This window comes from Diabrotica virgifera, chromosome 1 (genome assembly GCF_917563875.1).
Source record: "Diabrotica virgifera virgifera chromosome 1, PGI_DIABVI_V3a".
In the NCBI taxonomy this organism is placed as follows: Eukaryota; Metazoa; Arthropoda; class Insecta; order Coleoptera; family Chrysomelidae; genus Diabrotica; species Diabrotica virgifera.
Window position 1 is genome coordinate 296,770,022 of NC_065443.1, and position 26,483 is coordinate 296,796,504.

The 26,483-nt window shown below is 34.1% G+C and overlaps 1 protein-coding gene across 1 annotated transcript in view; it reads right to left on the reverse strand.

The window, feature by feature from the left end:
• Positions 1 to 26,483, reverse strand: part of LOC126885627 (protein turtle) — a 672,203-nt gene that overhangs the window by 123,581 nt on the left and 522,139 nt on the right. Inside the window, exons 6-7 of the mRNA XM_050652257.1 lie at positions 15,501 to 15,652; positions 12,889 to 13,118 (exon numbers count right to left, since the gene is read on the reverse strand). Coding sequence (XP_050508214.1) covers positions 12,889 to 13,118; positions 15,501 to 15,652 — 382 coding nt within the window. The remainder of the gene's footprint in view (positions 1 to 12,888; positions 13,119 to 15,500; positions 15,653 to 26,483) is intronic.

A 26,483-nucleotide genomic window follows, 5' to 3' on the forward strand; every position in this document is an offset into this window, starting at 1 on the left:
TATCTTCAAAGCCATCTGAACTGTTTCTCTGAAAACTTAGGTGACACAAGTGAGAAGCAAGGTGAGAGATTTCACCAAGACATGAAAACCATGGAGGACCGCTACCAAGGAAGATGGAACACCCATATGATGCCAGATGTTTGCTAGAGTTTGAAGGGAGACTGTTTAAAAGTTCATTCCAGGAAATCACGCAAGCGAAGCTTTCGTTACGTCAAGTAAAGTTTTTTTTCTATTTTGTTAGTTTTTTTCTCAAAACTAATTGTATCTGTTTCATTGTACAAAGGGTTTTTTGTAGTTAAATGCCTTAAAACATACTTTTTTTTATAATTGTGTGATTTTTATTTCAATTTAGTATATCCATATCAGCACATTCGTATTTTAATGCATAAATGCTTGAATGACCTATAGGTCTGGATCCCGCGTATGAAAAAAAAGTTGATTAATAGCAAGCTGAAAATTTGTTAATAGCTTAAGGGTGTCTAGTCGGATAAACTTTGATATATGAGAACACTGGAACAGGGACAGTTTTAATTGTGGAACAGGTTAAAAATTTGGAACGGTCACACCACGAAAACGGCACATTTATTTTGTCCGACAGAACAGACTTAAACTCTCCGACCAGAGATTAAACTCTCATGCAAAAATCAGACTGCTATTTATCACCTGTCATAATTCCTGTCATTTGATATATTCTACATGTTCCACTCATTAAAACTCCAATTTGGTGATAGATAGCAGTCTGATTTTTGCATGAGAGTTTAATCTCTGTTCGAAGAGTTTAAGTCTATTCTGTCGGACAAAATACATATGCCGTTTTCGTGGTCTGACCGTTCCAAATTTTTAACCTGTTCCACAATTAAAACTTCCCCTGTTCCAGTGTTCCCTTATATCAAAGTTTGTCCGACTAGACACCCTTAAGCTATTAACAAATTTTCAGCTTGCTATTAATCAACTTTTTTTTCATACACGGGATCCAGACCTACTACGTTATCTTGAAAACTAGAGCTGATAGGGCAAAACTAAAGCCATATTCGGAATCAGCACCCCAAATATACCTAAAATCAGCTCTAAACACTTTGGCACCAAAAACACTGTAGGCCTGTGTTATTCGTTTACCAAATAATCCGTGTACATATGATTTAAAAATACTAAATTTACCTTTGTTGCAACAATTTCTTACTTAATAAATCAAACTTTAATTCTGATATCTCTTTATTTTAACAAAAAAAAATATTTAAATAAATTATTATTTTCTCATACTAAATTTAATAAATTTTACTTTTATTCATTTGAATTGAATTCTTAAATTTGAAATGACTAACTGCGTTATAGTAATGTTCAATAAACAAATAAGCAAATATGGTTCCGATATAAACAAATTCTCTCCCTTCCGACAAATGATTTGACTAACCTTTTTGTTTCTTCACTTCCTCCTTTTTCCGGATTGCGTGGTTATCGATGCTCCCAACGTACTCTATGGATGTTGCGAAAAGGTCCCTCTCGTCCAAACTGCTTCCACAACAACACACAGGACTTGCTCGAATTATCTTACTCAATTTTCTTCTTGCTCGATATCTTATGCAAATAGATATCAATCAGCTACTCGTTCTAGACAAAACAAAGGAATCTCCCTCGGACCAGGAATATTAACTTTTCAACCGGTCGACGATTTGGTTTCAACTTGATTCTGCTCGCAAAGGCCAATCACAACACTATACACTGATTTCTCACTTTTGAAAATTGGACTGCTCTCATCAGATAACCATTATATAGTGACCCTCTCTTCTCTCGCAAATCCAGACTTCAACTTTCTTATCCCTTCTACCAATCTTTTCCACCCAATCAAAAACAAGCCTCTCTCAAAACCTTTCCTACCCATTTCTTAAGAACCAAATATTTTTCTAAATGAAGTAAAAGACAGACGTACTCTCAATCATTGAGAGTAAGGTTAGATCATACAGTTAAATAAATTAAATGCAGTGCTCCTGACCAATCTTAAAATTCCCACATTATTTGTTGTATCGTCTTGTGCCCTGTGTGTTTTGTTTTTAGTTTAATTTTGATGTGAATTTACTTATTTATTTATTGACGAATTTTAAAATACAATGTAGGTATACCCCCAAAATATAATTTATTACTATTAATTTCTTTTATCTAATTCAATAGTTTATTAATATTTCTTCACTGTTTATATCATTAAAACATAGTCTCAATTTACAATCAATTACTTTCAACTGAATTTTACTTCCTATCTTTTTTTCTACTCTATTTCTCCACCCCTTTTATTTTGATTTATATCTCAGTTCCATGTACCTACATTGTTGTCTATCAATTCACATTTATTACTGTTTTTATTATATGACTGCTAATTTAATATATTATATTTTAGCTACAACTTTTTAAGCTTTCTGTTTGGTCTTCCCTTACACGACCACTACTCCTTTCATTAAAACATCAAGAAGTAATGACCTTAACAATTTAGGTTACAGCTGCACATCCACATCTAACATACATAATACACATTCTACCCGTCTTGATCCAAACGTTGTCAATCTTACACTAACACATACATTAATAAATAGAAGTGTTTTAATAAATATAAATAAAAACAAAATCTTTTAATAAATAGAAATAAAAATAAAAGACTAAGTTTTCACTCTAATGGCATATAACATATCCCACCAGAATGAAAACAATGGGAACCTTCTCTGGTATTTTCGTTTTGCAACGAAATTGAAAATGGTTATTCATTTTAGAAATAAAAATCTTTAAAACCATTAAAACCATCAAAATTTTTAAAAAATTGTATATATGACATTCACTATAGTTTACTTCACAAACACAATAACAGGCACAGATTTGTTGGTTGCTTCTCAACAACTATCTCTTCACCCTCAAGAATTCCCAAATAACATAAACTTGTTTACCTTTGTAACATTCTCCGTTTATTCCACCATATCCCGTTAGCATAACTTAAGCAAAAACATCATGTTAATGAATACTGAGGTAGTAGCTCCTTGTATCCGAATCATTTAGTGACTTGTAACCGTTGACCTGAAGATGCTCCGCAAAGTCTAGAGAGCGAAACCGGTCGTCGGAAGTTACAATAAATGATTGAGGGTACGTCTATCTTTTACTTCATTCAACATTTAAATATTTTTCTATATAACTTTCCAATTTGTCAAATTTTAAGAAATATCATAATTAGATTTTTCCTATATACTACTTTTACTTCTAAAAACTAAAACAATATGTTTACCATCACTAAATCTTCCCGGAAGCATTTTAAAAACATTATTGTTCTCGCCAAACGATATGTCCACTTTCTAATCCCGAGTTGTTTGTTAGTGTACCAATTCATTTCGTGGAATCATTATCACTAATCGTTTTCACTTTCCCGAAACACTGTCTAATAGCTAAATTAGATTGGGATGAGAATCTATGATCTAATGGTCTTTGATATAATTTTTATTTTTTTTTTAAATGATGAACTATAATTTTTTTGAATTAAAAAAAAAATCAATTCTACAACAGTACATTCCCAATAAAAATAGTAAATCGTTTCTTACAATACTATTGATGTATTGAAATAAAAAAGCAATGTTATCATGTCATTTACCTTCTTTTTCGAAAGCCATTTGTTGTCAAGTTATTTAGTTAAGTCCACACCAGTCTAAATTCTTACTGCAAACATACAAACTACTGAGGATTTCTGTCTTGTTAAGCACAAACTAAACATGTCCACAAATTCCCTCTAGTCATAATTAATAACGTTATGCCCTTTACGAATGCACTAACGACGACACAATCACCAGAACCCGCTCATATCATAAAGCGCCACGTTGCTATTACGTTTTCTGTGATGGTCAACACAAATTCAGCTCCAGGCAAACGTAAACATCACAGTATTTAAAATAATACAAAGCTGCTAGTTGTGTGGATCCCAAGTTATAATCTATTCGAATTCTGATGCTGGCGAAACAGAGATTAAATTATTAAGCTCCGGGGATTATCGCGTCTGAGGCTTTAGCGTGAGTTTACAAAAACAAGTAAAATACAAAAATAGGTGTTAGTATCTTACGACATAAGTAATTTGAGAGTGGTTGGTTTGAGGGAAACGCAAAATATTGTAAGAAGACACTTTCTATTCCGTTGATTGATCGACATTTCTGCTACAAAGATATGTTGTATCTTTGCAGATATATGTATTTGCTATACTAATATGTATCTTCGAGCAGGCGCTGGGAGAACTACAGGAAGGCGTATTAGTCAATGGAGTGCGTCTGAACAACATTAGATATGCCGACGACGCTGTAGTTTTTGCAGACAGTCTAGATGGTTTGCAAAGAATAATGTCGCGCATATCAGATATAAGTAGAGAATACGGACTTGATCTCAATACGAAAAAAACAAAGTACATGGTAGTCAGTAAGCGCGAAATATTAAATACACAGCTTTCGGTTAACCCACAACTAATTGACAGGGTCGACAGCTACACATACCTTGGTACCAACATAAACAGCCAGTGGGACCACTCAAGTGAAATAAAACAGCGCATAGGAAAATCGAGATCAGCGTTCATAATGATGAAGTCTCTTTTCAGAAGCCACGATTTACCTCTTGCTACCAAAATCTCTATCATCAGATGGTATGTATTTTCTATGTTATTATACGGAGTAGAGGCCTGGACACTTTCCAAGGCTTCTTTGAGAAAACTCGAGGCATTCGAGATGTGGTGTTATAGGCGCATTTTGAGAATTACGTGGGTGGATCGTGTGACTAATGTCACAATCAAAGAGCGCAAACTGGAATATCTTGGCCATGTTATGAGGAATGAACAGAGATATGGCTTGTTGCAGCTCATTCTTCAGGGCAAGGTATTTGGAAAGAGAGGACCAGGGAGAAGAAGAATATCTTGGCTTCAAAACCTGAGAAAGTGGTTTAATACATCGACAACCGGACTGGTCAGAATAGCAGCAAGCAAAGTTAGGATAGCCATGCTGATCGCCAACATCCGGAACGGATAGGCACCTTAAGAAGAAAAAAGAAGTATCCAAATAAGTTTTCCAAATCCTACTTACGCCAGTCTTACTGTTCTTGTGATTTTCGCACTTTGGTTCTCTTTGTGAACTATCATACTACAACCATCATACCATAAAACAACCATCTTTGTTCCTCGATCATAATTTGCAGTTCCTCGAATGTGCTCGCTATAATCACGACATCGTCAGCGAATCTGGGGTGGTTGAACTTCTTGCTCATTAACTGCGTTTACATCCCGGAAAAGCCCGGAACATCGACAAGACGACGTGTCACACAATTGAGCATTAGCCAACAGTTCCCAAGCAGACTTTTGGTGAAAGCTTTGAAGATGTTCTCCTACAAAGGGCAGACAATGTATCAGTTAACTGTCAGCTGTTAACTGCTAAACGCGTCTAACCTACGCTCGAGCCATCCTGAATCTCAACGAACAAGAGGACGAGATTTCATCAAATTTATTATCATGAGCAATGAGGCTTATTTCGATTTTATCAGTTAAGTGAATAAACATAATTATCATTTCTGGGGCACCATAAATTTGTGTATCAACCATGAAGAGCCATTACACCCGCTCAAAGTTACTGCGTGATGCGCTGTTCATGTTGGAGGAGTCATTGGGCCATTTTTCTTTGAGAACAGCACACACCAAACGACGACTGTGAACGACGCGGACTCTAGAACCATGATTATTGAACATTTTCTTCCTCAATTGGATGAATTAAGCTGGAGAACATGTGGTACTGCCTGGTGTGGTGTTCACGCCGGAGGAGTCATCGGGAAATTTTTCTCTGAGAACAACGCAAACCAAAGGACGACTGTGGACAGCACGAACCATAAAGCCATGATTATTAAATTTTGTCCTTCCTTGGTTAGATAAGTCGGGACTGGAGAACTTGTGGTTCGAACTGGACGGTGCAATGGCGCACACTGCTCGAGGTACAATCGATATCGCCTAATCCAGCGATACTCAACCTTTTTTCCCCCTGGGCCACATCCTAGCTATTACCACAGCTTGCGGGCCACATACGTGGAGTAGTATACAGGGTGTTTCATTAAGAAACGGAAATACTTAAATGGTGAATAAGGTCACTGAGGCGGTTCTAGATATTCTATATTTATTGCCCCACCCATTTTTATAACCGAGTTACAGGGTGTTTTTATCGATTTTGCTTATTTTTGTCTGGATCCATAACTTTATAACCACCTTGTGTATTTTTTGATATTTCATACAAGTATGTCTTATTTAGAACCCAAACGATAGAACTACTAATCAGAAGAAAAATCCAGGTCCGGATTAAAAAAATTATACTTAAATTCATTGTGACCTTGAAACAGTATCCTGTATATCTCGAAATTTTCAAAACCCGTTTGCACATTTGAAAAGACCACACTCATAACAAAAATTTCGATTAAATTTCGAAATTATTGTCATTAAATTGTTTGCACAAAAAATTGAAGCGGTATTAAAACTTGGTTTTTTGTACTCTTTTCAAATGTGAAAACGGATTTTGACAATTTTAATATACAGGATGTTGTTTCGAGGTCACAATTACTTTATATTTTTTTGTTATTTCAAACCTGGGTTTTTCTTGTGATAAGTAGATATAGTCGGTTCGCTAAACTCAGACGCAACTGGCCAGATATTTTAGTCGATAATTTTTTTGTTTTTTGCCAATTTTGCAAAAATTGGCAAAATTACTAACTATTTAGTGATTATTAACTATTTAGTAATTATTTTTTGCCAATTTTACTAAAATTGGCAAAATTACCGACTAAAATATCTAGAAAGTTGAGTTAAGCGAACAGACTATAAGTGTCATTCCAATGTAGTATATAATTATGGATTATTTTTAAAATGAGTATTTATTCATTAACTTTAATAATTTATTATTCAAAGTGCTTTAAAACCCTGCTTTTTAATCTTAGAGTTCTTAAAAATTTCAGTATATTTAATGTCAAAATTAAAGTCATTAAATTTTCTGTGTCCAAAATTAAAGCGAACATGTAAACTCAGTTTTTTGTGCTCTTTTCAAATGTGCAAATGAATCTTGAAAATTTAAATATACAGGGTGTTGTTTCAAGGTCACAATGACTTTATATTTTTTTTATTAATCCGGACTTGGATTTTTCTTGTGATTACTAAAAATGGGTTGTTCCAGTGTAGTAAATAAGTGTTGATTATTTTTAAAATGGGTATTTGTTCACTAACTTTAATAATTTATTAATAAAAGTTAATATTACCTGCTTTTTAATCCCAGAGTTTTTAAATATTTGAATATAATTTCAAAATTAAAGTCATCAAATTGTCTGCTTCACGCACAAACACAGCGGCACACTATCAAATAATTTGACAAACACGTGAAATTTGACAAATAATTTACTCGTTTACAGGGCCTTTTAGTGAGCCTTCGGGCCGCATGAAAAACGCTAGAGGGCCGCATGTGGCCCGGGGGCCGCAGGTTGAGTATCACTGGCCTAATCTCTAGGTTTGGGGGTTTGCACTGGCCGGCCAGATCACCCGATTTAACCGTTCCAGACTTCTTTTAATAGGGTTTTTTGAAATGCGTTTTATGTTAACAAGCCTCAGATCCCATTAAAAAAAATTACAGCAAAAGTAATCGGGTGATTATCCCACCTATTACAAGTGCGTTTAAATGCGTTCCAAAGGGCCTCAATCTCACGGCGTCTTAATTCATCCGTATGTATTCAGATGCGTAACAGTGTCTTCTACCTTTAACAGAATATGTTAAAATATTGTTGACTACATTCAAGGAAATTTACATCGAAACCTCTCCGTAATTTCCGTGTCTTTATCACTGCAACGTGTTTTGGCTCCAAATAAATTAATTTTGTTGATCAACACGATTCCAGCACTTGACAAATAGAGCAAAACTCTCGAAACGGACTTGAAATAATACAGATCCGTATAAAAGTTCCGTATGTTCAAAGTTTAAATCTGGTGTAATTCCAATGTACTCGAAAATCGAGATTAAACCAGCTTTTGTTTGCGGCGATAATAATCTCTAGTTTTACATATTCGCGGATTTGCTGCAACTCAAACCAGTTATGTCGGAAACTTTTTGACAGATTGGTGTTGCTAATACCGCCAGACGAAGTTTTTGTTACAATTTATGTGAAGACCACTTCGACAACTCCTGACATAAATAATATACTAAAAAAAACTGTTCGTTTCAGGCCGTTTGCCATTTAAAAACCACTTTACAGTTGAGTCCCTGAATCTTTACCCGTGCGTCATCGTTTAAAGCATACGGAATAAGTCGATGACAAGTCGGAAATTGATATTTACTAAACGCGACAGCAAGTCACCTACTGTCACTTGCTGTTGCGTTTAGTAAATTTCAATTTAGTCCAGAAAGCCACTGCGCATCCGCTAGGAAAAATATTCTGATTCGAATTTTTTGCACAATCTTACTCAAAAAGGACCCCTTTTAACAAATTTGCATGTTGCCAGGACCAAAAGTGGGTCAAAAATTTTTTAAACGTTTTTTTTTCGCTTTTTTTCTAAAATTATTTTTTTTTCATTTAACAAAGTTTTTTTAGGTTTTTTGGATCATTCCAAACAGAAAAGGTCTTTAGTGACTTTTTTCTAAAGTTGATAGTTTTTGACATATAAGCGATTAAAAATTGAAAAATTGCGAAATCGGCCATTTTTAACCTTCAAAAACTATGTGAAAAACTTAAAATTTTAATGTTGCCAAGGCAGGTAGATATTCTTTAAACATCGATTGATGAAATCCCGAAGAGTCTTTTGCAATACAGTATTCAAAACTCCTTTGTTTTTTAATTTCTAATCACGCGTGCGCGACACTATTTTCCACCGTTGCATATGTAATGTGTATACAGTATGGTGCAAATGAAAGGAATAAATTCGTTATTTCGTAAACCGGCGACTTTAAGGAAAAAATCCCGAAACAGGTCGATTTTATTTTTATATATATAACACCGGTTTATAGCGTCCTGCGCCTTCCGGTTCCTATTCTCCAGCCGCGTCGATCTGTCCAATCTCCTGGTCGGAGATCTCTCTCAGATATGGCTTTCTGGATTCCACTTATCCAGGTTGTTTTCGGTCTGCCCCTTTTCCTTCTTTCCGGGGGTTGCCATTCCATTATTAGCTTTGGGAGTCGATGTTCCTCCATTCTTTGTACATGGCCATACCAACAAAGTTGTTTTTGTTGGATTTCTTCAATTATGTTTGTTTTTCTATTCATAACATCTCGTACCCGTTCATTCGTTATATGTGAGACTCTGGAGATGCAGGCCGATCTTCGCCAGAAGTCCATTTCCAGTGCAAGCAACTTCTGTTCTGTTCGCTTATTCAGTTGCCAGGTTTCACATCCATACAGTACCACGCTTTTAAAGATGCTATTATAAAGCTGTGTTTTCTTTTCTTTTGATATGGTTTTTGACCAAAGTAGCGAGTTCAAAGCTCCTATTACCTTCTTTCCTTTCATAATTCTTTCCTCTATTTCGAATTCTGTCCTTCCACTTTGTTGGATTCTCGTTCCAAGGTATACATAATCAGTGCTTGGCTCGATAACCATATCATCCTCTAGATGTAACTCACTTTTCTGTCCTCCTATACACATATATTTGGTTTTCTTCATATTAACGTATAGGCCCCATTTTTTGTATTCTCGAAACAGCCGGTTTGTCATAAATATTAGATCATCTTTATCCTGGGCAATCACCACCTGATCGTCAGCAAAATGCAGTGTGTATAATGTTGAGTCGTCGTTTAGCTGTATCCCCATTTTATTTTTAAGTTATGATATTGTGGCATATATGGTATACTAGTGACGTCATCCGTCTGGGCGTGATGACGTAATCGATGAATTTTTTAAATGAGAATAGGGGTCGTGTGGTAGCTCATTTAAAAGGTTCTTTTTTACGAGAATTAAAGAACCTTTCAAATGAGCTAGCACACGACCCATATTCTCATTTAAAAAAATCATCGATTACGTCATCACGCCCAGATGGATGACGTCACTAGTATACCATATCTACCACAATATCATAACTTAAAAATAAAAATCGACCTGTTTCGGGATTTTTCTAAAGTTGCCGGTTTACGAAATAACGAATTTATTCCTTCCATTTGCACCATACTGTCGCATGTCGTCGGTGGAAAATAGTGTCGCGCACGCTAGATTAGTTATTAAAAAACAAAGGAGTTTTGAATATTGTATTGCAAAAAACTCTTTGGGATTTCATCAATCGATTTTTAAAGAATATCCACCTACCTTGGTAACATTCAAATTTTCAGTTTTTCACATAGTTTTTGAGGGTTAAAAATAGCCAATTTCGCAATTTTTCAATTTTTAATCGCTTATATGTCAAAAACTATCAACTTTAGAGAAATGTCACTAAAGAACTTTTCTGTTTGGAATGATCCAAAAAACCTAAAAAAAACTTTGTTCTATGCAAAAAAATAATTTTAGGAAAAAAACAAAAAAAAAAACGTTTAAAAAATATTTGACCCACTTTTGGTCCTGGCAACATGCAAATTTGTTAAAAGGGGTCCTTTTTAAGTAAGATTGTGCAAAAAATCCGAATCGGAATATTTTTCCTAGCGGACACGCAGTGGCTTTCTGGACTAATTTCCGACTTGTCATCAACTTATTTCGTATGTTTTAAATGATGACGCACGGGTAAAGATTCAGGGAGCCAACTGTAAACAATAACATTCAAGAAGAACAACTTCTAAACAGCATTATAAATCTAATTCAGAACATTTTCTTTGATGTCATGATCATGAGCAAAATAAAGGTTGAAGAGGACCGGTCGCAGAACACTCACGATTCAGAGACATAAGAAACTGATGCGGCATAATATCTGATATCATTCCAATAATAAAAAGAGCTAAAGGACTATTCCTACGCCTGCGCCTTCTCTAAACTGAGGATGGCAACGATGTATCAATACAGAGTATTGACAGAGTATCGACACAGTTTAAAATTGTATCGATATGTTTATATCTATATTCAACATTCAATATATCGACACATATTTATATCGATATTTAGGATACAATGCATAGCCTTCTTCTTTTAGTAGTACTACAACTCGGTATGGAGATGACTGCACAACTCGTTTTTATCTTCAACGGTTGTTAATGATAGTTGGGCCAGAGGGTAACCACATTGTTAAATCTAATCATATGTTATCTTTTTATCGCATTCGTGGATGTTCTAATGTTCTAAGGGCATTCTTCCTGTCGGGGCTAACTTGGTAATGCGGTTATTAGGGAGTCTATGAACATGGCCAGCCGATCTTATACGTTGTGGTCTCTTGGACTACGTCGCTAGCCCTATACATCTGTTTGACCTCGGCATTTGTTCTCACACGGCATTGGTTAGTAATTGGGTCGTCATAAGGTCCCAAGATTTTATACTTCCCACTTTATAGGTCCCACTAATACTGAAAGATACTTACAAATTGGAAATATTATAAATGTTTAAACCATACAAACATTCAAAATAGGGCGGCTGCATTGGATGAGACATGTAGAAAGAATGGAAGAAGGCGAAATACCAAGCATGGTACCAAGTTTCATCAATATTACTTTCGAGGTACGTTATTCTTGTTACTCTTTCCATATATGTTCCGTCGACATTGACCTTCACCTTTCTGTTTTGGTGCTTGCTGATGACCATCGTTATGCTAAGTTATAAATTGAAAATTGCAGTGAGAACATATTATACAATTAAAGAGTAAATTGCAATTTAGCAAGTAAGTATGTAGTTCAATATGTAAATTAAAGTTTATGGAATAATTTTGTGTCTTTTAGAAATTGAAGTAAACTATGTTTTAACTTTATATACTATGTCTAAATAAAATATGAAACTTACAATTTGTTTAGAATAAATGTTGTTTAGATACTTTAATAGGTTTTTAAAATTACAATTAGTAATTGTAAAAGTGGTCTAAAAGGGTTTTTTGATATTTTTGGATATTGAGTATTTGTGTATTTCATTAATATATTTCGGACAATCTACCAAAATATGTACTACGGATATACCACCGTTGCAACACATAAGTGTGATAGTCACATAAAGGGTGATAGTTTGGGCAGATTATCGGAAATAGGTCTTTTTGGGGAAAAGTAATTTATACCAGAAATTTTATTGATGGATTCGAATCTTGTGATTGTATACATATTAATCATATAATGCAAAGTCCGCAGATAGTGTGTGAGTTTTTTATATAAACAAATTAACGCTCCAATATCGTGTTTTTTTTTTTCAATTATTGCTCTGTAACTCCGAAGATTTTAACTTTACACCAAAAACACCGATTTCCTTTGACGACAGTTTTCCTCGTAAAACTGTGTTTTCCCAACAACTAAAATTTTAGGTAAGTAATTATTAACAATAATTAAATAACCTAGTGATTTTTTGGTACAGGTAGATTATATTTCCAGAAGCCGCAGCCGGTGAAAATTAAACACCTAGTTCAGCAACAATTAAATTCCTAATAACAATTTACGGTCGCAATAATACTTGTGATATACCAGAATAACTATGATTTTCGTATAAAGAGGCACAATAATACCTATCTAACGTACTTTACAAAATTAAAATCGGACTATTTGAGTGGCATCAGGAATGTTTTAAAGTTATAAAAATTTTTTTGGCTTATAAACAAATAGAAAATCTCGGTAAATATTAGACTAAATTAAATTATTAAAACGGTATTGAAAAGGAAGCAGCTAGACGCTTCTTTTAAAAGAAAAAAAATTGCGATGAGTGGTTCCTGAGATACAACCTGTCAAAGTTGACAGTTAGAAACAAGTTATGATAAGTTATAAACAATAATATGGTAACTTACCTATAGTGGAAGAAGGATCAACAGGGTTAGCATCTTTATACCAAAGGATCTCTGGAGTGGGCGTTCCTTCGGCCTGACAGTTCAGAATGATCGCGTCCCCCAGGTTAACGTAGATTATATCTTCGGGGGTCACAACGAACCTGGGGGGCGCGTGCACATCCAGGTGGAACCAGGTTCCGTTCTTCGGCTGGTTGGGGGGACGGTTGAGGAACACCACTTTGCATTCATACCTGTATACATATCAAATGTCAAAATCCTAATGCAAATGTCAAATTTTATAATGTCAATTTCAAATATCAAAATATGTCAAAGTTTATAACCATAAGAAAAAGATAACAGAAGATCAACTCTACGTCAATCAAAGTCCTATTCGCAGTGTGCAAGTACTTGGAGGGGATACGAGAAACTATCGTGCGCGAATAGCGGAAAAATCTTGCAACTTTCTTAAATATTTCATTGTCAATTGAAATTGTCAAATTGACGTATATTTCATATCTACTGTCAATGAAGAAGAAAAATTATATGTTGCTCCACAATATTGATATGATATGCAATTATTATATAAAAGTAAATTTAATTAATTGTATTTTGGGTGTAGTAGTGCATTTTAATAATTAATTTTATTTACTACATACAATTGTTTACCTTTTAATAACATAACCTTAATATTACTTTTTCTTCTTATAATTTTTTTGGGCTATGGCCTTGACAATTGTCCAGTAACCAGGACTAATGTGATTGGCCAATATAATTAAAAGTGCGAAAAATGTCGCCCAGCTATGAAACCAGGTGTCGCTTTTCCGAACTTTCACGGCCCCAATAGAAAGAGTGAGGCATTACAACTAACGGTTGTTATACCTTATCATAAGAAATGAAGAATGGACCAACAACCAAGAGAAAAGGACGCATCGGAAAATCTAGTTCCACCATCAATCGGATGAGACCTTCCTTCAAATATTACCAACGTTTCCCATGATATAGAAGAAAGAATGCTACGTATTTCTGTGGCCTTTTTTATGGTGTTGAATCCTGGACCTTAAGCTAAGATATGTGCAGAAAATTGAAAGCATTTGAGATGTGGCTATATTAGAGAATACTTAAAATCCCGTGGACTGACCGAATCACAAATATGGAGGCCTCAGAAGAATAAAGAATGAAGAAGAATCGAGAGGTACTGACCACCATTAAATATCGAAAGTTACAATACCTCCTACAATACCTCCTACAAGCCATCCTGCAGGGAAAAATATTTGGAAAGCGAGGTCCAGGAAGAAGAAGAACATCTTGGTTGAAGAAACTTAATACATACCTGGTTCAACACAACAGCTGTTCAGCTTTTGCGAGCTACTTCAGATAAGAGATAAAGATTGCCATGAGGATCGCCAACACTCATCACAGATTGGAACATCAAGAAGGACAGTAAGAGTGCACTGCTTGAAAGAATTTCTTCCTAACATGGGGGGAATAATTGATATTAGGACAAAAGGAATAAGAGATGACTCAGAATAATACAGTGGAACCCCGATAAGTTGGCCCCCGATAACCCGGACCGATTTTCATCAGACAAGCATTTCAACAATAAAAATGTACTATCCGTTGCAAGATAATTCGTATGGAATTCCCCAGATTATTTTGTGCTTGATATCGGCCTAGTCTCTTAATCTGGGGAATTCCATCCGAATTATCTTGCAAGGGATAGTATGTAATATATTTGAGAGATAATGTGTATTTGTGTAATTTGAACTATGTATACGATAGTAAAAATGACTCATGGCACACGGCGGCGGCGGCAGAGCGACGGTCATTGTCTCGGATTTATCGGAAACAACAGGCACCTGTTATTCCTTTATTTATTTCAAACTGTCTTAGCATTGTTTAAAAAAGACTAAAAGCCTATTTAAAAAATTATTTTTTAAACAATGGTCTTAGTTTTCACTGTTCATAACATCGTTCCGATTGTGACTATTGTGTGTAGTACAGTCTTGTATTGTTTGCTTCCGTTTGCTTAGGTTTGTGTTTGCGTGTTTTTAATAATTTAGATGTGTAGGTACTGTGCATATATTATATATTTCATGTTATTTTAATTATAACGGAGTTTATCTATAAGTATACCGTATTTTATTAATTTTTGCCATATTCTCCGGCTAACCCGGATTTTCGATAACCCGGATCGGCCCCGGTATCGATTAATCCGAGTTATCGAGGTTTCACTGTACTACTATAATTGTTTGGATGTAAGATATTTGAGTACATCGGGGTCAAATAAAGGTCAATCGAATATTCGCGAAGAGACTATATACAGCATATCTGCTAAAATCCTGAGAATTTGTATAATAGTTAATAGGAGATGTAGCAATATAACCGGTGTAAAACATACGGCTTACAGAAAAAAAAAGAAGAGAAAAAAGAACCGCTCCAAAGTGCTTAAAAACCTCTACGCAAGAGAAAATTAAATAGAAATATGACTAATAAACATACAATGCTTGAGTTATAAGGCCAACAAAAGAAGAAAATAAATACTTCAAATATTAAATGGCAATTAACAAGTGACAAATATTAAACCTAAATTCAATTATGATACATAGAACGCTAAAATAAATGGACAAACTTACCATCCTTGGTCAGATTCTCTAATATTGGTGAGGTTAAGGGAGGCAGCTCCATATGGCGAATCGGGCGATACTCTGGACACTCTTCCCTCGTATCCTTCTCCGCTGTGGGTCGGATAGCTCTCATACCAGATGTAGATCGGTATGTCCTGCCCCTTTAAAAAGTACTCAATGAGGGCGCTGCCTTTCTATATACATAAGTAAACAAAAAAATGACTTTAATCCTTCATTTGAAGAGTGCGGGTCTTTGTTTAAGGAGTAAGTAATCAAGGGATTTCTGCTACTTACGATTAGTAAATACTTGCCTAGGTGCTACCAGGATCAAGATAGATCACTACATACCCAATACTGAGAAAGATATCGATTGCTACAAGACAGAAAACTTGTTAGTAATTCAAATTTCATAGCTACTAATCTGTATATGACACAATTATATTATTAGAACAGAACTTGAAGTTTTTTGTATTGTAATGCTTATGTAATGCTTATTTATTTAAAGTTTTCTAACACTAACGCTAAAATACAATTAATTTATAACATTTATTTACTTAACCGTACATATTTATATTTTAGACTAACTTATTTGAGTTATAATCGCTATTATATACAGGGTGTCCAGAAACTCTACCGACAAACGAAGACAGGAAATTCCTCATATAATTTTAAGACATTTTAACCCAATTCATCTAGTCCGAAAATGCTTCGTAAGGGAGCTAGAGCTCTTTGAAGATGGCGTATTGTAATTAGTTTTTCTTAAATACCTCCAGAATGCTTCTATTTAGAAAAACAAAAATTGGTACACATATTTATCTTTCAGATATAAATCGATTTCATCCATTGTGAATTTCTAGTACCAGTCACAGGCGTCCGTTTTGGGTAGGGCAACAGTTATTTTATCGCATAACTATTTTGTCTTTAACTTTTAAGCATTTTTGATACTGGATTATTATATTGTGACATATTCTAGTACTAAAAGGTACTCTTGATTTAAGTCGGTAGGACACACCGTTTTCTAGAAAAATCGATTTGAAATTTTTCGTTTTTGAATTTAAAAAAAAAATTGAAAATTTTTTTCAAAAAAAGCGGTGTATTTACCAACTTATAGCAAGAGTAACTTTTAGTACTAAAATACCTCACAATTTAATAATCTAAAATCAAAAATTCTTAAAAATCAAAGACAACAAAGTTATGCGATAAAGTAACTCTTCACCTACCCAAAACGGACGCATATGACCGGTACTAGAAATTCGCAATTAATGAAACCGATTCGTCTCTGGAATGTAAATAAACGTACCAGTTTTCGTTTTTCTAAATGTTTTTTTTTTGGAAATTCAATAAACGAAAAATTTTCAAATCGATTTTTCTAGAAAACGGTGTGTTCTACCGACTTAAAGCAAGAGTACCTTTTAGTACTAGCATACCTCATAATTTAATAAAAGTGCCAAAAATGCTTTAAAGTTAAAGAAATAAAAGTTATGCGATAAAATATCCTTTGCTCTACCCAAAACGGACGCCTATGATCGGTATTAGAAATTCACAATAAATGTAATCGATTTATCTCTAGAGGATAAATATGCGTACCAATTTTTATTTTTCTAAATAAACGCGTTCTGGAGTTATTTAAGAAAAGCTAATTACAAAAAGCCATCTTCAAAGAGCTCTAGCTCCCTTAGGAAGCATTTTCGGACTACAAGAATTGGGTTAAAATGTCTTAAATTTATCTGAGGAATCTCCTATCTTCGTTTGTCGGTAGAGTTTCTGGACACCCTGTATAGTTTAACAATTTCTTCGAAACGCTTCCAGAACCCAATCGAATTCTCTCGATAGCGGTAGATCATCGAACGCCGAACTGATCAGGGGCGTTACAGTATACTTTCGAAAATAATTTATCTACACATTTATGCGATGATGTTTTAAATGTTAAAGGTCCTTTTCTTTTTTTTTTGTTTTACTCTTTGCATTAGTATTGATTTAATTCTTTTATCTTTTTTATTAATAGTAACACATTTTTATATTCAAAGCACTTTCAACAACAATAATAATTTATAAAGCGAGACAATATTATTAGAAGTAAGTAAAACGAATTTGGGCAATTTTTTTGTGGCAGTTTCTTCATGAATCTTAGTATAACTCCGAATGCTTTAATGTTTTATTAAATGTTAAAAATTTAGGCCGCGGCAAAGAAAGCTTTAAAAATGCTACATTCCGAAGCAATATTACTAAAATGGAATTTATTCTTTAATAAATTTAACAACTGTTGGATTTTTAAGAAAGTTATAATCTACAAGAAACTTCTATTAGTAGAGGTATTTTTAAGGTGTTTAAAGGGTGGAGTACGCACAGGAATCAATAAAGTCAATACGATAGAAAATTATACGAACACTATCTATATTAAAAGTAGTTAAATAGTTAAATTAGTTCTATTTAAAGAACAGTATCTATATTAAAAGGCGAACATGATATCTTTTGTGTGGAAATATAAACTCATGATAAATATAATATACGTTATGAAAGAAATGACCAAGTAACCACCGGATACAGCTGTAGTCATGCTTATAGGGTTTCGCAGAAAGCCACTTTCAAATACCTATACGGATATCTAACGGTCTCTTCGGCAAGTTAAAAAGTATTTTAAACAATGAAAAATAAGGATATATCGTAAAAAATGTTAATTTTGCATTATGCATTTTAAACATCTTTCTTTGGCAATATCGATTTGTACCTCAAGAAACATAATATGTACATGAAAGGTAGAGAGCTCGTAAATAATTGTAGAACGTAGACATCTAATAAAATATAATAACCACTGCATTCAAAACTTTCAGAAACTGAAGATCAACTTGACTGAAATGCAACAAATGATTTATAAACGTGTAAAAATTGAGATAGGCGCCAAAATTTCATTTGTATAAACAATGGATTTCAAGCAATAATTTAGCACTGTTATTTGATGAGAAAAAATACCGTCCAAACTTGAAATGACTCTACAGTCATTAAACGATAATTTGATGAATTAAAATCGACATCAATGATGCTGAGCGATCTGAGAAACCAAATGAGGCAATTATTCCCAAAAACATCGAAATAAAGCTAAACATTATTATGGAATACTACAAGGTGAAGTTGCAAGAGATAGCTGACACTCAGGTAATAAATGGGTACTGTTTTCAATATTATACACGAACACTTGGTTATAGGAAAGGAGTTTCCAAATGGGTGCAGCGTTTCCTCTCGTCTGAGCAAAAAGAACAAAGAATGGATGAGTCTCGGTGTTGTTTGGGCATGTTTAATCGGATAACATGGATCCATTACTTCACTCCCGAATCATCTGAGTGGACAACAACCGGAGAAAGACGTCCAAAGCGACCAAAGACGCAACAAACCACCTGAAAGGTTACGGCCTCTGTATTTTGAGACTTAAAAGGAATTGTTTCCATTAACTGTATCAAAGGTAGAGAAATAATAAACAGTAACTATTACATTGCTTTATTGCAGCGTTTAGAGACCGAAATGGTAAAGAAGAGGCCTCATTTGTTGAAGAAAAAATTGTGGTTTCACAAAGATAATGCACCGTATCACGAATCGATGAAAACGATGGCACAAATGCCCGAATTCGATTTAAATTGCTTCCGCAGCTACTGTATAGTCCAGATCTGGACCCCAATGACTCTCACCTTTTTTTTTATCTAAAAAAATGCTCCTTGGTAATAGATATCGCTACGAGGAGAAACTAATCGCCGAAACTACAGCCTATTTGAAGGCAACAATAAGAGCGGCATCGAAATTTCGAAAAGGATAATTTTTGCCAAAAAATGTTATTTTACTAGTTAGGCCTGGGACTTATTAACCGATGTATATAACCTAATAACATGTAAGATGTAACAAACTGTAACAACTATAGAGGAATATCTCTACCGAGTACAACATATAAAATTTTAACAGCCCTCATCAAACAAAAACTCACTCAATTGAAAAAAAAAAATGGGGGACTACCAACAAGGATTCAGAGAAGGCAGATCCACTACAGATGCGATCCACATAGTTACACAAACAATCGAAAAATGCCACGAACACAACATAGAACTCCACATCCTCTTCGTAGACTTCAGACAAGCCTTTGACTGTATTGGAAGAAATAAATTATTTATTAAAATGAAAAATCAAGATATACCAGCAAAATTAATCAGATTAACAAAAATGACCATGGACGGATTTCGAGCTAAAGTAACAACAGAAGAAGGTAGCACAAAATCAATTGCAAGAGAAACAGGAGTGCGACAAGGCGTTTCCCTGTCAACCACATTATTCAACATAGCAGTAGAAGGAACAGTCAAGGCCAGCAAAATTAAAGGAACTATAGCCCACTCCTCAACACAAATAGTTGCATATGCAGGTGATTTAGTTCTTATGGGAAGAGACAAGGAAAGATTAAAAGAAGCAGTAGCAATCCTGGCAAAAGAAGCACGGAAAAGAGGTCTAGAAATTAACGAAGGAAAAACAAAATATCTACTCTGCTCTAGAAGATAAGATAACAGGACGAGAGAGATCAAAATAGAAAACTACACTTTTGAAAGAGTACAACAATTTAAATATTTGGGAATAATAGTGAATGACCAAAACAAGAGAATTGAAGAAGTAACGGAACGAATACTAGCAGGCAACAAAACATACTGGAGATATCATAGGCTTCTGAAGGACAAGAACTTATCCAGAAATACAAAACTGAAAATATACAGAGTTGCAATCAGACCAGTAGTTACGTACGCAGCTGAGATAATGTGCCTCACGAAAAAAGATGAAGAAAAATTGAGAATATTCGAAAGGAAAATCCTCAGACGGATTATGGGCCCGATAAGAATGGACAACGGAGAATTGAGAAGAAGAATGAACCATGAACTAAGAGACATAATGAAGGGAGAAGATATAGTTAGATTTATTAAAGCATAGAGGCTGAGATGGCTGGGACACATTTCTTCTTCTTCTTAGCCTTCTATCGTCCACGTTTGGACATAGGCCTCTCCCAACTCCTTCCATCGGTCTCTATCCTGAGCAACATATTTCCAATTCGTTCCGGCTACTCTTTTAATATCATCAACCCATCTCATCTGTGGTCTTCCTCTCGGTCGTTTACTTTGGTAAGGTCTCCAATGTTGTATCGTGGCATTCCAACGTTGGTCTTTTTGTCTAACAGTGTGGCCTGCAAAGCTCCATTTAAGTTTGGCAACTTTTGTTGTTATGTCCTCGACTTTTGTTTTTGATCTTACCCAGTCGCTCCTCTTTTTATCTGACAGTCGTATACCTAACATTGCTCTTTCCATAGCTCTTTCTGTTGTAGCTAGTTTATTCATATTTGCCTTGGTTAGGGTCCAGGTTTGACACCCATATGTCATGATAGGAAGGATGCACTGGTTGAACACTTTGGTCCTCAAATATTGAGGTATTTTGCGGTTCTTAAGTATCCAACCAAGTTTTCCAAATCCTGCCCATGCTAGTCTTGCTCTCCTATTAATTTCCGCACTTTGGTTTTCTTTGTCAAGTTTCAGGATTTGGCCTAGGTAGATATATTCCTGGACTTTTTCTATCTCACTGCCATTTATAGTGATGCGTCTGGGGTCATCTGTGTTTGCCATTATTTTTGTTTTCTTCATGTTCATTTTTAGACCGACGTATTTGGAGCTGCCTGCGAGTTCCTCTATCATAATTTGCAGTTCCTCGAATGAGCTCGCTATAATCACAATGTCGTCAGCGAATCTGAGGTGATTTAGCTTCTTGCCATTAACGTTAATGCCATAGGTTGACCAATTTGTCGTTTTGAAGACGTCTTCTAGTGCTAGGTTGAAAAGCTTTGGCGATATTACGTCTCCTTGTCGTAAGGACACATAGAGAGAAGGAAAAACGACCTACTGATTAAGAAGATCACCAGATGGAAACCAGAAACAAAAAGACCAAGGGGAAGACCCAGAGAGAGATGGGAGGACCAGGTCATAGTGGAAGAAAATTGTAACGAAAGCCAAGTCATACAACAAACTTTGACAACATACAAGTAGAATGCGGAGTGATTCACCGCAATAAGCCATTCCACCAAACATTCCACCCGGAATGAATAGCCCTGATGATGATGATGTAAGATGTATATGAGATGTCAAATTACCGGATTTTGTAAAATTTTTCAGGAATTTTTTGAAACATTACTTTTTTTATATAAGTTGAAAGAGGCGAAGACAAAACGCAACATTGTCTTAATCTTTTTCAAAAATTTAGCACAACTACAGAACATAATCATTTTATTTTATCAAAAATAATAAATTTGCGTCAATTCCATAGAATTCCATTGAATTTTATCATCTTAAACAATCTTCACAACATATAAACCCCAATTTTTCTCCGCCCTTTCCTGAGAAGTTCCTGAAAGCTCCAGAAAGGATTAGCTAGTTGTAGGGATATAACTTGCAACTTTCGATAATTCACTTTGAGTAACAAAAGTTTCTGGATTCTAGAAATCAAATCAGGGATTCCTCTCCCTCCTGTCAAACGTTATCTTTCAAAGTATATCGAGATCAGAGGGATTACCGAAAGGATCATCCGTGTACAGTTAGTTTTTACTGATTTTTATTGTGTTATTCCGAAGGTTTAGCCAACGATGGATTACGAGGGAAATGCGAGAGTGGAACTTTTAAGTTTGCGTTCGGTTGTTTTCAAAGTTGAACCGATTTTTTCCGGTATAGATTTTTTTCTTGGAAGTAAAACAGTGAAAATCCACTAAAGAGAAAATAAAAGCATTATATAATGTATAGACAAAAATATAATCTCCGAAATGGGAAAACGATGGTTAGATTTCCTAAAAAAAATTTAGGAGATACAAAAAAAGAAAATTTACAAAATTTTGAATGTCGGCTTTTTAATTATTAAACATAAAAACTTGGACGTAACTATTCGAAAAATCTACACTAAAAGTAACTGTTCAAACTTCAAAAAACAGGAAAAATTTCACTAACAGGATACAAGATGAGACATTAGTGCGGGTAAGTCCAATTACTCATTTGTTGTAAGAGATACGAAAACAAATAGGTAAAAGAATTTTCAAATATTCAGGGCCTATATTGACAGGGTAAAAAAACTTGTCTTTTGTATTCTAATCGTATATTTTCACATTTTTCAACTCTCCTCGATGTTCTCTTTTTTTAATATAAGGTTTTGCAATGTTATGTGAGTCAGTTTTGTTTTTCTACTTCGTAGCAATATTAACACCCTGCAGAATTGTAGAGATTTTACATCAAAAAATCTATTCATACTCAAACGATTTTAAATACAGTCTACTATTGTCCAAAATTATTAACACACCGAAATATTTAATTTGGTATACAGGGTTGATCTAAATTTGAACTGAGTATTTTCTGACCGCTTTTAAATAGAACACCCTCTATTTTAGTATTGTAATAAAATGCTATTTTATGATACTTTAGTATTTCTCAAGAATTTCCTATACCTAATTACTTTAATTTGTGAGTCATTCGTGATTCTTTGAGCCAAACATTAATTGCAAAAGAATTAATTGAAATTTTATTAGACTGTCCATGAAAATATTAAATCAAAAATAATTTTTAGAAAAAACATAATACAGTAATCTTAATGGTTCGTAATTTGTTAATATTGGATGATATACAAAAATACATAAGTAGTTGAGATTATTGGTGTATAAAATATTAATAAAACCACACAATAATTCTACCTAGTTGGTCATAATTTTGACATTAAACTTGCTTAAAACTTTGACATTAGATTATTTTTATAATTTTTGTTACTTTGTTACTATTACTAACTTGAATTTTTCTCAGAAGGAACTGATTGATATGGTTTTTGTGCTAGGAGAGTGTAACAAAAATGTGCTACTTGCAACAATAATTTATCATCAGAAATTCTCTGATAGACGACAAACAGAACGAGAAGCTTTTTAAAGAACACTAGAACGGTTCCAACGGACTGATCACGTAGATTGCGAGAAATCTGATCAAACAAAAAATTTTGTATATACTGTAAATGAAGAAAATAAATTAAATGTAATCCTTTGTGTCACTGAGAATCTGCATATTAGTACGAGTACGAGGGAAATTGTAAATGCTTTTGAAATTGTTTTGAAAGTAGTAGTGTAGGAGGAATTTTAAAAAGAACAAGATGCTTCCATGTTCTGACATAATTTCCACTGTTACTCAACTTCTAATCCTCACCACCCTCTAATTCTTACCCCCAGTCAAACAAGATGGTTGTTGACTGTTTTTTGCTGGAATTCTGGGAAATTATGTCATCAGACCCTACTTTTTTGAGGATCACGTAAATGGAAAAATTTATATATATTTTATGGACAAAGAGTTGCCAGCATTATTGGAAGCCAGAAGGTGACCTCCACGATCTCCAGAGTTAAATTATTTAGACTTTTTTCTGGTGCGATAATAAAGATAACGTGTATAAAACACCAATTACAATGAAACAAGATAATACACATAGTTTCAAAAGTTATGCATCACCTCTCGTATTCACGATGTTTACGCTTTTATAAATCCGTATCTTTATCACATATTTAATGGACCTTTTTTATAAAAAATATACCTTTTTTGGTTTTTTATTTTATTTGAATACCCATTTTTTTTTTTTTTTATTTTGGCTTAGACTTACCGTCATACTGCCAGACACATAAGGAATACAAGTTATCAAGTTATACAAAACAGGTTTAAAACAAAGATAACAACTAAAAGGTATTAAGTAACACTAAGCTTAACAGCTAAAACTACTAACTACCAAAGGTATTAATTAAAAATGTTTAAGGGAATTATAATGATAATTTGCTGTCTTTTAAAAAGTTAATTAAAGAGTTGTATACATCTACAGAACCAAGTGATAATAAATATAGTATATTCCAAGGAGTTGCTACTTTACATTTTAATAAATCATTTATTAATTTAGATGAGTAAATTGTATTTTTAGAACAACCAAAAAATATATGATCTAAATCACTTTCCTCTTCACAATGCTCACATTTATCATTATCCAAAACCTGTATTTTAAATAAATGCTTTGGATAACATGCGTGCCCGAATCGTACTCTAATAATAGAAGTTATGTACTTTCTAGAAGCTCTACAAGACTTGTACCAAGGAAATTTGGGAATATCGGGCTGAATTAACGAGTATCTATTTTGATTCACAAAAGAGTATTCCTTCCACTGGTAGCTCCACTCCCGATGCAGTGTTGACTTGAAAGAGATTATACTATCAGTCAGTGTTATTTTATGTAGAATACTGGTATCGGATGAAACGCTTTCTTTGGCTAATAAGTCGACATACTCATTATGTTCAAATCCTGCGTGTGCTTTAATCCAGATAAAATGTACATTGATTCCTTTGGTTAAAAGATTTTGTTTAATATGTTTAATTTTATAAATGTATGGGCAGTCTTGGATGTTTGGGGGTCCATATTTACCAAGAGATTTCAATACTGCTAAGGAGTCAGACAAAATTATAATATGGGCGAAATCAAATTCAGCTACATATAGTAAAGCTTCATATATTGCAATAGCCTCTGCTGTATAAATCGAAGTCTCCGGTTTCAGTTTGAATTTCTTTTCTATATGTCCCGATGGTATAAAAAAGGCGCATCCAGTTCCATCTGCAGATTTAGACGCATCTGTATATAGAGCTATTGACTCATTGTAACTATTCGTTATGGATAAAAGAATATTTTTATTTAAATATATGTTTTCACTATAATTTGGTACAATAATATCTGTAGGAGAAAAGAAAGAAGAGTACGCGTATTTTTTGAATAAGTCGTTCGTTTTATCTATATTTTTTAAGAGTACTATATTTTGATTATAAGCTTCACACAGTAAGGGAGATTTCTTTTTTTGCCAATATTTATTGGTTAGATCATGGCAACTTAAAGTCACTATTTTTTGGTATAGAAGAGGGTTAATTAAGTATACTTTCATTAAATATTTTTTGGACAAAAAACTTCGTCTTAGATTTAAAGGAGGTTCCAAGGCTTCCAAATATAAAGCTTGTACTGGAGTGGATCTCATAGCTCCTAGACATATTCGTAAGGCTGAATTCTGTAAAACGTTGATTTTGTTTAGTAGTGCATTACTTGCTGATCCATACAAAACACTGCCGTAATCGAAAATAGATCGTATGTAAGCTTTATAACATAATAAACTTACTTCAACATCCGATCCCCACCAAGTTCTATTAATTGATTTAAGAAAGTTTATTCCCTTATTACACCTGTTCAACATGTCGTCAATATGTAACTTCCAGGTCAATTTTTGGTCGAGTATCATTCCAAGATATTTAATTTTATTTTTAAAAGAAAATTTATGCCCACCTAAGGTGATTGTGCTAATATTAGGAAAGTTATGTCTGGTAAATAAACAAACTTGTGATTTACTGCATGATAATTCAAAGCCATTTTCAATAAACCATTTTTTATGGAGACCATAGACACTATTCAAGTTTTCAATGGATTGCTGATATTTCTTGTGTTCTGTGTACAAACAGAAATCGTCAGCATATTGTACAACATTAAATGCAATATTGTTAATAGTGATGTTGTGTAGATCTGCTGTGTAAATGTTAAATAAAATAGGGCTCAACACGGAGCCCTGAGGTAATCCTTTATTATTAAGTCTAGGGCCTACAAGAGTATGATTATTTTTTAAATAAATTATTCTATTTTTATACAGGTTTACAATGTTAGAAGCAAACTGTGATGGAATATTAAAAAATGTAATCATTTTTTCTTGGAGAATTGAAAGAGAGACAGAGTCATAAGCACCTTCGATGTCTAAAAATAAAGCGGGCACATAACTGTTCCTGGAAAAACTGTTCTGAATGTCTACAACAAGAGTTGTTAAGGAATCTAAAGTTCCATAACCTTTTTTAAAACCATGTTGGTTAGCGGGTAAAGGATTTTGATCCCTTAGCCACCAATCCAACC